The 15,257-nt window shown below is 45.6% G+C and overlaps 2 protein-coding genes across 2 annotated transcripts; both read right to left on the minus strand.

Moving 5' to 3' along the window:
• Positions 1-1,997: 1,997 nt before the first annotated feature.
• On the minus strand, positions 1,998-9,577 carry akirin1 (akirin 1). The gene is made up of 5 exons (XM_037454949.2): positions 9,197-9,577; positions 4,374-4,520; positions 3,029-3,157; positions 2,731-2,802; positions 1,998-2,612 (listed from the first exon to the last, which is right to left on the minus strand). The coding sequence occupies exons 1-5, from the start codon at positions 9,399-9,401 to the stop codon at positions 2,602-2,604; spliced, it is 564 nt and encodes a 187-aa protein (XP_037310846.1). The 5' UTR covers positions 9,402-9,577; the 3' UTR covers positions 1,998-2,601.
• Positions 9,578-10,338: 761 nt separating this feature from the next.
• cnr2 (cannabinoid receptor 2) lies at positions 10,339-12,805 on the minus strand. The gene is made up of 2 exons (XM_037452760.2): positions 12,711-12,805; positions 10,339-12,587 (listed from the first exon to the last, which is right to left on the minus strand). The coding sequence occupies exons 1-2, from the start codon at positions 12,778-12,780 to the stop codon at positions 11,479-11,481; spliced, it is 1,179 nt and encodes a 392-aa protein (XP_037308657.2). The 5' UTR covers positions 12,781-12,805; the 3' UTR covers positions 10,339-11,478.
• Positions 12,806-15,257: the final 2,452 nt, after the last annotated feature.

Genomic DNA, 15,257 nt, shown 5'->3' on the forward strand with positions numbered 1-15,257 from the left:
ACCGGAACCACAAGGTTGCTGGAACGAAAATGCTCCCATTTCATATATATTCGTGAATAAAACATTTTTCTCTCTCCGGTGTCATCAGCAGGTGATGTCAACGGACGTATTAATCACCCCAAGATCAACCACCATCATTTCTGACGTACACAACTTTACACATTAACACAACTTTGTGTTTATATGCTGTATTTGTACAACAATGTATTTTCCTCACCTTTTTAAAACTACTACTTGATGGGTTTTCTTTCCTGTTATTTCTTGACCTGTGTTTGTGTCTATGTGTGTTTGTATATGAATCCCCTTGCAGGGCCAATAAACGAACCATTTATTTTATGAATTATTCTTGGCCATTTACTGAAATCAATAAATAATTGAGAGAATGTATTTTATACTATAGCAATGAGGTACGAGAGGCAGTACTTTATCTTCAATAATGCAACAGTTCGAGGGTGTAGTTACTGTTACATTATTGAAGATAAAGTACTGCCTCTCGTACCTTATTGCTTTTATAACACGGTTACCAGTGAAATTATAAATGGTAAGTAAACAGCTGCCTTTCAGCAAAAAATAGTTGTAGCCATCAAACGTTTTGTATCACATTTCAACAGTCTAGAGGAACTCGCTGGATTTCATCAACCCGTGTTATAATAAAAATTAGGGCTGTCAATGGATTAAAAAGAATTAACTAATTAATCGCACATTTTGAAATTCATTAATCGCGATAAATCACAATTATTTTTTCCTTTTAAAGACTAAATCTTACAAGTGATGAGTAATCACTTTATAAAGCGTGTATCTTAGACAGTTTAATTTAGCAATAAGGTACGAGAGGCTGTACTCTAACGTCCAATAACGTAACAGTTGGAGGGCGTCGTTAGGCCCGACGTGCAGCTGAAATTGCGTCTCTTCCAGCTTCCTCCCCATCATTTGACGGCTGTGTTTGAAGCGCCAAACAAAATCTCCCCACATTCAGCCACAACGTTTTCCAAACCACTGGCTTTTAGGGACACAGTAGTGGTCCTCTGCAGGGTAGATGTTGAGATGGAAGTAGCCTAGCAGCTAGCTTAGCCTAGCAGCTACCGACATGTTCCCGGGCACTATCATCCCTAAAGTGGCCCGCTTGCCACCATTCACAATATTATTGGAATTCTATGTATTGTACATAGTTCTACATTGTTCATTCTGTACACATGACATCCCTCCTCTGACGTTCTTCCCTTTCTTCTCCATCGAAGGGTTTCCATTTTTTGCAGTTCTTCCTGTGCCGATGTGAGGGGTTTCGGGACATAGGATGTCACATGTGTACAGACTGTAAAGCCCTGAGGCAAATTCGTAATAAAAGACTCTGGGCAATAAAGCGTGTGGCACCTCAGCGGCAAACGTCCGCACCCCACAAGAGGCTGCCAAGCTATCTGGTTTATTTCACCTTAGTGGGGTTTCATTTTTCCCAAATATCTTATTTATTAATTTTCTATGGTTTAATTTTGTCTGCTGAGCATGTTTTGTCTGACTCTGACTTCTTAGTTGTGCCAATCTCTCCTATTGGCAATAGTCAGAGACTTGCCCTGCTGCCACAAGACTACCACAAGATGGCAGAGTTTATTCAAAGAATAGAAGTACTGTTATTTGTAGTTTTCAGTGAAAAGTGCTATTGAAACTGACTTTACTAATATAAATTAATCAAACCATTAAACCAACAATGGGTCAGGTGATTGTACTATAAGAGAATACCCAAACTTCTCGCCCACTTTAATCACATAGATTACCGCGTTAATGTTGATTGACCCACTAAAAAGATTACAATCATTTAACAGAACCAAGTTTGACAATTTTGTTAATAAAATGTTATGAAAAGCACCTGCTTGACCTCTGGGTCTATCTCCGTAGAGTTTGAATTTCTAAATTTAAAAAGAGAAAAATTTAAAACATCCACAATCCAACAGGGAAAACTCCACATCAGTGAAGGCACATCTCTGCTTCAAGTAAACACCAGATTTTAAATCACAGAACTTCATTTATTTTTTTATTTTTAAAAGGGAGAAAAATCCACATTCTCAGGTAAGAGTTGTGAGGGGTAGGGAGGGGGTGTGGCAAGAAAAGGCAGAGAAGGGTTTGTGTGTGTGTGTGTGTGGGGGGGGGGGGGGGGGGGGATGTCAGAAGCAGGAGCCATTAAATACAGCTGCTGGAAGATTATACAGAATGATCACATGAGCCAAAACGTTTTGACACATTTGACACAGATCTGCCTCAGTAAGGATTTTGAGAAAGCGCATATGAACAAGAAGAAGAAGAAGAAGAAGAGGAAGAGTTGGGCGTCACACAGTTTCTTTCATATTCTTGTAACTTTTGGCCAGCAGCAACAGCTTTGAAGTAAGAAAACGACATGTGGATTAAAAAGAGGATAAACCATGGCACCCAAATAGCTTAACATTGGGAGGGGACGGAGGAGGGAGGGAGGGAGGGAGGGAGGGAGGGAGAGAGCTAGGGGACGGGAGAGAATATGAAAATGAACAGGGAGGAGGAGGTGGGGGGGGGGGGGGGGGGCTGTAGAAGAGCCGCCGTCTAGTGAGAGGAGGTTGGGATCTCATCGCGGTGAGTTCAAGAGACATCTGAAACGACAGAGGTGGAAGTCAGAGGTGATAATCTGCTCCACCCGTTTCATGCAGAGCACAGACTGAACGAGGAAACGTGCTCTCTCTGATGAAGGGGGGGGGGGGGGGTACTTACAACTAGCCGGCCGGGCTCCGTATCTTCGCATGATCTGGTCTTGTGTGAATTTCACAAAAGATTCATATTGCTCTGGAAAGAGGAGAAGATGCAGGTGAGGACAAACAAAAAGTTACAGCGTGTGTATTTATGAATAAACTCTGAGGGCGCCATGGATACCAGCTGCGATAACATACACGCACTAGGAAGTGGGCGAGATGTTTCCCACCACACAGCGAGCTACGACAGGCGCCGTGCACACGAGAGGTGAACGCTGCCGGTGTGCTGAGCGCCACGTGACGAGGGCGCCGCTCCTCACCTGCGAGTTTTGTGTTGAGAATCTGTTCGTACTCCTCCCGGATCTTCTCCTCGTGGTCTTTAAGCAGCCGCTCGCACAGGTAGCTCACCTGCTTCAGCGTAAACGAGGGCTGGTCCTTCCTCGAGGCACCTGAGAAAATACAAGATCACAACCAGCCATTAAAAAAAAAAAGGTCAAAAAGAAAAAAGCCAAAATTCACTCATCTGCGACGCAGCAAAGTCGCTGAGACAGAAATGTCCTTCGCCAGGTGCGAATTTACATTTGCCGTCTGTCTTCCCTCACCTCTGTCAGCCAACAGGGTCATGCGGCACTAACGTGTCCCCCCCCACCCCCCGCCTCCCCCGTGTGATCCTTTACCCAGTCGGCAGACTAAGACAAAATGGCAGATCCCAGGAGAGGACGGCCCGGGAGAGGAGACACTTTTACCGTCCCTCCGTTTCAGAGACGGCCGGGGCGGCGTGATCTACGACTGTAGAGGGGGGGGGGGGGGGCGGCGTCTGGATTACATCTCGCGCCCCCCAACTGCCAGAGCTGTGCTGAAAGCGTCAGAGTGCTACGCGACTGAACTCGTCCCCAAAGAGCAGCGCACCAAGAGATAAACCATCAGTTATGTCAAATTCTCTCCCGTGATTGGCCGAGATGAACTCAAGTCGGGATGCATTTCACGTGCCACGGTGGCAACTCATTTATCGACGTTTGATTCAGCAACGTCCAAGTTGCTTAGAGTGTTCAAAAAGAAACGCTTGTCATAGTTAGTTGTGAGCTCATAGTCAATTATTCCATGTCATTATCTGCCAGATTACGTGTGGAAGTACAACGTATTTGAAGTTCCATCTGAAACGGGAACAAACCATAACGGAGAGAGAGCGGACTGAAGGAACAAACATCTCCATTTCAAAAGTGGGCTGGATTCGGCACAAACAACTATAAATCTCTCACAAACTCACATCTGGAATCACAATTCCTCTGCCCCCTGTGATTGTTCTGATGAGAAGCAGTAGCCTGCCTCTTTAGACTCGAGTCGGTCATGCAGGTCCGGCCAAGGTTCTTTTGGCAGGCCTTGCAGAGCGAATGACCTTATCGTTGTTAACGGTTACAAAGTTTAGGCCTAAAGCCGTTGTCCCTTTTTCTAGATGGGTTTTTTCTGCTGTCACTTCAAGGACTCGCTAACCAGAACAAAACAAAGCAGACATGTTATTTAACTCACCCGTGTGGCAAAAGTACAAATATTGGTATGGAAAACAGCCATAAAGTGCCACCAGTACTTCCATTGCTGCACCCATTACAGCCAGCCAGTCAGAGTCATGGAGCGTATGCGTGTGGTCAAACCCTAAGTTGTCTTCACCTGGGGGGGAGCTGGGAGCGTTGATGGAGGAACTGGGGCTGGGGGAGTCACTGGAGCTACAGGCCTCGGTCTGGTTGAAGGCCCCCTCCAGCTGCCGCCGCCTCTGGATCCGGCTGTACTCCTGACGGAGGTTCTGGAAGATCTGCTCTGTAGGGGGCAAACGGACACAAGGACACCGACGGTTTAGACCAGGACGGAGGACGCACACATTTTTCGACCTTCCGACCTTCCAAATGCAACAGATTCTCACCTGTTGCTAGATTGCTTTGTTACTCAAACAGGTTTTATTTCTGTGATCAAATGCCCAAAAGCTGCAAAGTTACAGGTTCACAAATTCAGAATGGGTCGTTTAAATTCATCGTTTTGAATGGAATCCACTAGCAGGAGTTGTGCCCGTTGCTTCGGTGGAACAGGATCAAAATGTGAATGGATTTGTCTTTTCAACACTGCTCCCACCACAACCACATGCAAACACGGTTGAATGTACTCCACAGGGCTGTTGATAAACTCAAGCTTTGCCCACTTCCCGTTTTGTGACTCACCTAAGATGTGCTCAAAAAAACAAAAGAAAAATACAATCATCAACAGGAAGTAGAGGCGTGACGGACCGATATTAGAGCCATACCTCCCACATCTGAGACGCACTAAAAACACACTGATCTTGTGACTATCAATTTCACTTCTCTCCCGAAAGTTATTTATGATGTCGGCTTCGCCAGCGGGGGGGGGGGGGGGGGGGGATGGACTATTAAGGCCTCAACACAAATCAGCGCTCTGTACTGAGCTGGAACAAAGTAGAAGGCGCATTCATTGGTGTCCTGGAGGCCCCGGGTTCGGTGGACGGACCAAATCAAACCGGTATCAGCGTGTATGCTAACAAATGGTAGCACTTAAAATGTACTTATAATGGCGCTTGTCTACAACATGTTTTGAAACTGCTTATTTGATGAAAATTGTACGCTACTTGTTCTTCTGAGTTTGTATCTCTATGTGGAAATGCACTTATAGTAAGTGGCTTTGGATAAAAGATGTAAAGTAATATACCGATGCCCGGAGCCTTCGGTTTAAACAATGGCCCCTTCAGATGAAAATAATCGTACTCTAGTTCTGCAGCGTAAGAAACAACGGTTCCAGTTGATGGTTGTGCATTGAGCAACGTAAAATAAAGACTGCTGGCATAGTCAGTCGTTTAAACTACAGGCAGGAGGCAAACTGCAAAACGGCGACAACATGACAGATATCAGAGCAAGCTGGAAGTCGTGTTTACACATGGCAACAGCCCCTGGTTTTATATGTCACGCTGCCATGTTGCCTGCGAGTGCAGGTCACGCCGAACGGCATGAAACCACATCAGCATCCAGCGTGTGAGTCATGAAAGGTGTTGCGTAAGTCGGTTGTTTCTTGCATTACAAACAATTACTTAAGGACACAAAAGGTTGCGGTAGTGATCTATAGTTAAACATGCATCAGAGCTATAGAGTTAAATTAAATAAAAAGCCAATGCAGGTAGACATCTGGAAAGAAGCTTACGGGTCATTAAAGTAGCCCGCCCTGTATCATCTCAAATGGGTCCTCTTCAGGAGGAAGTCTACGCTGCAGCGACACACACACTCACACGGGAAAAAGGAGTAAATACAACAGGTCCTCAAATAGAGCCGATAAGCAAATGTTTCACCGCGACTTTATCTCACTGAAGTCACACGGGGGTGGGGAGACTATGCACGCTGCGCCTCTATCTGGAGCCCCGGGCCTCATTTATCTTGGGTGGAGAGGGCGACTGAGTTGTTGCCACTTCAGCCGGCTCATCCGGTGAGGAAAACCACGTCATATTCTCCTCGCCGAAACAAGTGAAAACCTTCTTCAGCTGCCCGTCACTGCCAGCTCCGCCAACGACTGGTAGCGGGACCAGCGGTGGGTGTTGCTCGGCAACAATGACCCTGCCAGGCCAAGCAATCAATCACAGAGACTTCCGGGAGCCAGGGGCACACGGGGGAGAAAGGCTGGGCTAAAAGGCTTAGGCGCAGGCCACGCAGTGAATACAACACAAGATCAGCCAGATAGATTGGACGTGGTGGGGTGGGGGGAGCGAAAACAAAGCCGACTCATTTCCTTTCACCCTCCATTGCTACAGAACTGTCGGAGAAGGGGGGGCTTCAAATATCCAGACCAGCAGGTATTGGTTTTGGATGCTTTACAGCTCAGTTGAAGTTACCCTTCTGCGGCGAAGGATTCAAGCAAACACTAATGGTTGAAAAGTGACAGCCAAAATGATGAAACAATGAATTGTTTTAAAGATGGCATAAATCTACTTTAAATAGTAGCAGTAAATCAAGTGTGGACCTGATCAAAAGGTCACAAATAAATTGCCAGAACTCTGACCCAACGAACACACCTTCTGATCAATAGAAAAAGAAAATCTGCTGAACAAAGTAGCTTTGCTTGCACATGAATGAGAACGGAGGGAGCGAACCTATCGGCATCATTACCCGTGAATACCTCGACAGGGACGGAGCCACACACACACACACACACACCTCAAGCAAACCTGAATAGCTGGAAAGCAGGAGTGGGTAAAGATGGGTGGGAGGGATGACAGCTGACCTTTCCATGAAAACAAAAACGGCTTTCACTTGGCAAACTGCGGCAGAGGGGCACGCTCGAGTCCCGTAAGGGGGGGCCTTCTGCGGGGCCATGTAGAAATACCTGTGGAGATCGCGTCTGCTGCAGCCAAATCTACAGTTTTTACATTACTTCACCCTTGCAGCTGCAGTTCTGTAACACAGCCAGGCAGATACACTTTGAAGAATGTTGCATGAGGTTCAGGGGAAAATAAGCAACGTCAGACCAGATGTGAATTAATTTACATAAACACACCACTTGGAATACTCCTCTATAAGGCAACCATAATAAGCAAGTCGGACTGTATAAGCGACGTGAGCAATAACAGAGGAACCAAAGTGCGTCTTCACCAGCAGATATCTGGAAGGGACCGCTCTCAGAAACCAAACACCCCTTACCACACATCTTCTGCTTACCAGCATGACAATAAGACCCAATCTTATGCGTTTTCACACAACGCCATCTCCTACATCTGTGCGCGTCGATGCCCTCCCAGCACCGCCCGCCAGCTTCATCTCACAATGCTTTGGACCACGAAGCAATTCTTTTTTCCTCCTTTGAAAACGTGCAAAGAAAACAGGAACAAGCGAGGCCCGATGACTCAATAATCAAAGCAGCCGACACGTTGTGAAAAACTGGGTCGTTGGGCCCTGGTTGGTTTCTTATTTGAAACTAGACTCTCAAATATCGGTTTCATTTTTCCAGTTAAAATTCACCTCCTCAATGATAAATCGAACAAGAACAGCAAGATTATCCCACCCATAGTTATTTAGGTTTGTGGACAACTTAATCCATGACAAAAAATAAATAGAGATTTAATCCCCTTGTTAACAGGGTTAAGTGGCTAAACACAGCCACTGAGTAAACATGAATCCTCGGATCGCTACATGAAAACGTCAACAAATAAAACCGGTTATCTGAAATGCAGCTGTGCATTTTGGATTCAGTCCAATGCGTGATGACAAGATGCAAGGCAGTACACTTAATCACAACAGGAGGCCACCACAGGGAACGCAGCATTTGAAATAGGCTGGGCTAGAGGAAACGGGTTTTCTAACCACTGGGAGACACGTGATGACAGTCTCCAGATACACCGCACGGCTCAGCACAGGTAGCACAGCTCTCTCCATCTTGTAATCCTCCCATTCCACAGCAATGAAGTGGTAAAATAAACTCAATTACGTCACTCCATTTTTTTTCTTCGCCCCCCCCCCCCACCCCCCACCCTTCAAATTAACATTCAAAAAGCGTCAGGATTAGGCCTCGGTGCCTGGCACATGCAGTAAACCCCCCCCTTGTGGATCGCAGTGCACACATCTAGGTAATTATCTGGTGTGTACAGCAGAGCCTCCCAAGTCAGAGGGAGAGTGGATGGCGGACATAAAAGGAAATGAACAATGTCCTGCAGGCCTGAAGAGGAATAGAGATGGCTGTGGTGCATAATGGACCCCCTTCCCCCCTCACACCCCACTGCCAGACAATTGTGACACTAAAGCCCAGGAACATTAGCCCAGCAGCTCCTAATTAACAGCCTGCCACGGTGTGACTGCCGCTGAGATGCCGTTTGTCTTCTCTGGAGAGCAAACAGGCTCGATCCCCACCCAATTGTTATTGTACAAGCGGGGTCCTTTTGTTCAAAATCCTGCAAATAAATGGTCACTCACGAAATATTAAAACCGATTTAATAGCCGCGATAGCCCGCACAACAGCTGCAGATTATACGGGTAGATTGGACAAAGAATAGTCGTAGTGCTGGCCATGTTCAACTGGTCCCATGCTGGAAATGGTAACGCAGTTTGAATTAACGTTAGCCATGCAAAGAACTTTAAAGCTAGCATATTCTCTTGGGCTACTCATAGTTAGCCGATGAAAACTCGTTCAGCCCACGCTACGACGAGCCTGTAGGGCGCTACCAACGAATACAATGAACGTAGAGCCACCTAGATTTCTGCTAAGCTACCTATTCGTGACCATTTGTAAAAAAAAAAAAAAAAAAAAAAGATCCAACTTGCCGATAACGCTACGCTTCCTGGCGTTAGCTTCGCTAAGCTAACACCTAGCGTTAGCCTCCAACCCCCATTCAGATTGTCCCAATTGACGTTAGCTAGCTATCCCTTCCAGTCCACTCCACCCAAGCCCCCCTCCCCCATGACACCCACCCTGAAACGCAGAAAGGAACGTAAAATTCTCGTTGCGTTTCTTACCTGGTGTGAGCCTGTGTTCGCCTCCCATAGCCGGAGGAGACATCGAGTGCGCGGGGCTGTCGACCGGGGGACGGAGGTTGCATCTTTGCGGGGACGGAGTGCCAGGAGTCCCCGGTAGTGGATTGCACCGTCTACGCTTGGGAGACTGGGGACTGAGGAGGGCCTCAAACTCCATCGACCGCTTTAATGTTGCCCCACAAGCCATGCTAGCTATATAAAACTGGAAAAAGTAAGTTGAAAAAATCCGACCCGCAAAACTGAGGGGTTGACGCTCGTGGTTCGAACGTTAAACGTTGCTCGGATTTCTCGAGCCTTTCTTCCTCTCCACAACAACGGATTTTCTTCTCTGAGTAGGGAGCCAACTGCCGAACCTGCCTGCTGAATTTTTAAAACGTCACAATGGCGGACCGTACCATTGAAGAAAATAGGGGGGTCACAAATATTTGTGATTTATTTTATAGTATATTCCACTGATTTTTATTCGTATTCTTAACCGACCGTATTTTTCAATTTGATTAATAATGCATATATGAAGTTTAGGAAAACCAAATTGTTTTTATTAACTTTTACGCCAGGATGTCTTGCTAAACATCCCTACTGATGCTGACGGCTCTAGTTTCCGTTGAACTCAAATTGAAGGTTCACGAGACGTCTGGTGGTGGAGTTCAGGTAAGTATATTAAAAATTAACCGAGTGATTTTACTTTTTAATCTCCTTCAGAAGGCTGCCGACTTTATTCATTTATTTTCTATCAACTAGTAACCAGCTTCACATGGTACTTTCACAGTTCTCGGCCACACTAGTCACTGTGATTGAAAATAGGAACTGTATTTACATGTGCAGATTACAGATCACTTTCTCTTCTCTTCTTTGGGTTTGTTTTATGGGCTCCGTGGCTCCATTTCACACCTGACCTATCGCTACAACAACCAGTGATCACACAACCACTGCATTCTCATTTTTTTAGGAACCCATGGACGATGGCAAGTCCAGAACTGAATCCTTTATCAATGTATACACTGCAGTCTCCAACACTGGAGGTGAATCTTTTTAGGTTAGTGGGGTTTTAAAATATAATAATAAAACATCCCCCATTGCCAAATTCATGAGTAGAGTGAAATGCTCTTTATTGTACAGAGAAATGGGTTTCTGACATTTGGGGTAGGCCTATACAAAGTAATGCAAATAAAACCTCAAAGTAGCATATGGGAACTCTTATCACACATCTCTAAAACAGGTTTTACAAAAGATATTACTAGATTTAAACTACAAATGTAATGTATACAACCTGTGACCTCATCCCCACTCCTGATTTTGGGGGAAAGTATATTTTTATAATGTATACATATATATATATATATATATATTTATATTTTTAAAATGTAAACATTTTTATAATGTAAAAAAATGCTGTGTAAAAAAGTCGTTTTCTGGCACGGCAATACTTATGAATCATTACAAACACAAGAATGCTGACTTTAGCCACTGGACAATGATTAAGGATGACTGTTGATAATGGTTCGCATTATGATGTCATTGTGTATGGCCAAGAGCCATTTTTTAACGGGTCGCTATAGTGGTAAAAACATTTGTTCAGTGTAGTATGTGCACCTGTGACTTTAAGTGCAATGTCATACAGTGTGTGCTTTGCTGCAGCTGCCAGTTGTCACAATTGTAAAGAGTGTTCTAGTGTTTGTGCTGGTTTTCCTCCTGGCACGTGCTCCGTTTGCCTCGGCGCACGGCGTGCGGACGTTGTGTGAAGTCCTCCCGTACGTGGAGCTTTTGTGGAGTCCTGGCATTCATGTGCGGATGAGTTATGCCAACCACGGCGTCCTCTGTCACATGGTGAACCCCAAATTCAAGTCAGCCCTTCAGTTCGCAGGGAACTAGAGGGTTAAAGCGCTGACGTTTGAGGACGGAGAGGTCAAAGGTTAAAGGGCCACATGACGTCATCTCCATTGCGGTCCAACATACAATAAACCCTTTGTCTGACCTGAACCAATGCACAGAGATGATAAGCTTTATTTCCACAGTCTAAAATGGTTCTAATTGTATTTTGAAATGTTTCTTTCCTACAAGCTGTCTTTCATGTGTATCTCATAGCTACAAGTTAAACAAATTATTAGCCATGTATTCATATATTTAATAGGCTTTCTGATCTGTTGAATACACTAATAGGTCTACTAACAATACACAATATCCTAAATGTACATATAGCAACGATCATAACTTCATTACTTTTGATTCTTCGTTCAGTGTCAAAAACGTCCCGATCAGGAAAACTACTCTTTCATTTCCTCTAATTTTCTGCAGCCCGGCTGCTGACTAGGCACCATCTCTGAAACCGAGTCGAGATGCGACGCTCTGTTCCCGGGCACCTCGTCCTCCGTGATGGCGGTAAAGTTGTTGTCTCCCGTGGAGGGTAACCCGAGGGCCGAAGCCTCTGTCGATCTCCTACACCTCCCAATGTCCCGCAGCCTCCGCAGCAGCTGCAGGAGCGCGACCTTCAGCTCTCGACAGCGCAGGGCGTACAGCAGCGGGTTGACTGCAGAGTTGACCAGGCACAGGGTGCTGCAGAAGGCGAACGCCCGCCGCTGGGCGCGGGTCAGGAGCACGGAGACGTCGGCCAACATGAAGGAGAGCGCGGGAAGCCAGCAGCCCACCAGGATGATCAGGATGAGGCCGAAGGTGCGGGCCAGGCGGATGTCCATCCTCATGCGGGCCTGGCCTGTCCCCGCTGCTCCCTGGAGGCCGGTCATAGTCAACTCGTGGCGGTGGGCCTTCCACAGGATGAGGGCGTAAGCGCACAGAATGAGGGCCAGGAGCACCAGCGCGAAGCTGGTCCACAAGGCCAGGTAGCCCCGGTTGATGTAGGGGAACAGGCGCGAGCAGGGCGGAGTCAGCCCCGTGGGACACCTCCAGCCAACCAGCGGCAAGAAGGACACGAGTGCGGTGGCGCTCCAGAGCACCAGCAGGCCGAGCGCGGCTCTCCGGCGGGTCAGCAGCACCTTGTAGCTGGAGGCCTGCTGGATGCAGAGGTAGCGGTCCAGAGCGGTCAGCAGCAAACTGCCCACCGAGCTGCTGAAGGCCATGGTGACGCCGCCCAGTTTGAAGAGGTAGGCGGTGGGGCCGTCGCTGCGGCGGAACAGGTGGAAGTCCAGGAAGCTGGTGGTGAAGAAGCAGCTGGCGAAGACGTCGGCCAGAGCGAGGCTGGCGATGAACAGGTACGAGGGCCGCCGGCGCAGGGAGGCCGTCGCAGCGATCACGGCCAGCACCAGGGCGTTTTCCAGGAAGGTGACGGGACCCGCCAGGAAGCAGATGGAGCCGATGGCCGTCTGCTCCGCCCAGGTGAGAACCATGTAGCATTCCAGGTTCTCACAGGAACTGTTGACTGCGAGGAAGTCACACGTTTGGACAGATTTCATTGGGCAAGTGGACTGAAACAACGTTCGATTGGCTGAAAAAAAACGGATTCTAAAAAAGCAAGACGCTGGATTTTTTTTTTAAAACATACCAATCGGTGACGAGGGGTTCTCTTTGGCTTCTGTTGGTCCCAAAGAAGTTTGAACCTCCCATTGCTCCATTTCAACTGTTATTGTGAGGCCAGTTCTGATTAGAAAATGAAGTTAGTTATTCATTCTTGGATAATATAAGACAAGATATTAACATATCTTTTGATACACATATATATATATAAGAATAACTAGTAGGAAATACTTCAAAAATACAATCCCCTCTACCAGTTTTCAACATGATCTAAAATAAATGAAAACAATGTTTGAAAATGAAAGTAAAATGCAAGAAATGAAACTAAAATAACTTAAGTAAATGTGTAAGACAAGACCAAACATGCTTAGCAAGATGCACATTGACACACGTTATTATTGTGTCATCGATGTATTGATAACAAACCTTATTTACATGAAGTGATTGAAGCAAGAAACTTCCTGTAGGGAAACAAAGTAGAAATTGAGATGTACTTTTTCTCTTTGTCAATATTGAACTCAGTGCTTAAAGTGAACATTAACATCGGTGAGTCAAGACAGACAGTCACTTCGAGGTCAGGGTAAATAGACACTATCTGCTGATGCTGATATTGAAGAGACGCTTCTAAGAATCTAGGGTTTAAATCGCAGACCATAAACCATTTCTTACTAGAAGAATAATGAACGCATCGATTTCCCCTTTGTCCATAACATGCATTTGATGCGACCGGTGTGTTGCTGGTGCGTTGAATGCGATCGCATCCGTTCCAGCAGCTGTGGCTTTAGCTGTGCCCCAAAGCCCGACGACAGCTTGCATGCACATGTCTGCATGGTATGACGCATCTTTTCTTTGACCGAGTGTGCACAGTGAAACCGTGACAAACCTGCCCCTGAAGGACATGGGCTGTGTTTTAAAGGGGCAGTTCACCCCTTAAATCCTTAAGACAAATTTCTTTCCTCTTACCTGTAGTGCAATTGAGCTATTGTTGCCTATTGTCACATGTTGTCACATTTTCAGTGACTATCTTATATAAATGGGTCATGATTTCTGGAAAGAAGCAATGCTGTTGAGTCTTTCAAATGTATTTTTGGGGGGTTTACATAGTTATCATTTAGACTGACATCTCTGTGGTAAATATCCCCAAAACTAGGCAGCTTCAAAATCATCTAGATCAATGATTAAGGGGAAAACATGGGGTTATTTTCAAACTGTCTATTCAAGTGACTTGTTTTGATTTTATCAATTGAGCTATTTAATCCATATTGGCAGGGATTTTACTGAGTGCATTCAGCTATCTACAGAGATGAATATAATCATTAACCTCTGTTGTTGGCCTGTTATCGTAACTAACAGGATGAAGACTGCCCCCTTCTGGAATCAGAGGGGATTGTATTGTAACAAAAAAGTAAATCGCTGGGTGAAGGTCACCGAAGAGATGAACAATCTACCGTTAAGTGCATCAACTGCGTGCAATCAATAGATGGAACGTGGAGTGGGAAGCTTATGTGAGAGGATTTGATCAAGTAAATAATGCTGTGATGAACAGGGAGTGATCACCTGTGACCGCTCACCCTAAATTTCACAGAATATATTTTGAGTCACATGAACGGACATGACATCGAGCAAAGGAGGAACGCGGTTTTATATGATGCAGTACATGTCGTTCTAAACAAGTAAGAACACTTCAACCCACCCCGGTCACTGTGGCTTCATTCTCTTCTCTTCCCTTTGTTCTATTTCCAGTAAGATTCCTTTCTGTTTTTTCTCGCAAATTTGGCACTGGCCTCTTAAAGCATTGAAGATGTGTACAAGCGAGGTCGATTACTTTCCAGAAAGGCCTCTATAGACTCAAGGGACAATATTTCTCAACTCCACTTTGGGCCAAATGTGCAAGCACTTGTAGATATTACACCACCGTTGAATCTGGATTGACCCGACTGCCGTGTTTTGACTGTCAAGAACCATCATTGTTACAACAACCATTGTGTCTTCAGTAGAATGAGCAACGGCCGCGTACAGAAAACGTCATTTACAATAAAATAAAACATCAAGGCGTCCATTTTAGCCGCATCAATGGCGATATGAACGCTGAAAATATGTGTCAATAACCCCTTGAGTTACTGTTGCAACGTGCCACACTGTTTCAAAATATAACACTTCTGACACAAGCAGGAGAAAAGAAACGTCTAGTTTTGCAGCAGATGAAATAAGCATTGTTAAATCATCTAAAGTAGAAGAAATTCACATGAATGAATAATAGATAATAAACACGCACACATTTTCATCACATCACATCACCAGTTAAAATTCATTTTAGCAGATTATTTCGTGTTACTTAACGTCACTGGGTTTTTAACCTGTAACAAAACAACCTTTGAAGAGCTTACCTTGTATGGAGTTTTTCTGCTTATTTCCTAATTCAGGGGATGTGAATGAGGTCCCTCAGCAGCACAAGGACCGCAGCATGATCCTACAGAGCCACCAACCTGACTGATGGCAAAGTGCATGACTGAGTGGAGAAGATAAGGAGGCAGGCTGTGATGACACGAGGGCGAGAGGGAGGGAGGTAGAGAGA

Source organism: Pungitius pungitius, chromosome 11, assembly GCF_949316345.1.
Source record: "Pungitius pungitius chromosome 11, fPunPun2.1, whole genome shotgun sequence".
NCBI lineage: Eukaryota > Metazoa > Chordata > Actinopteri > Perciformes > Gasterosteidae > Pungitius > Pungitius pungitius.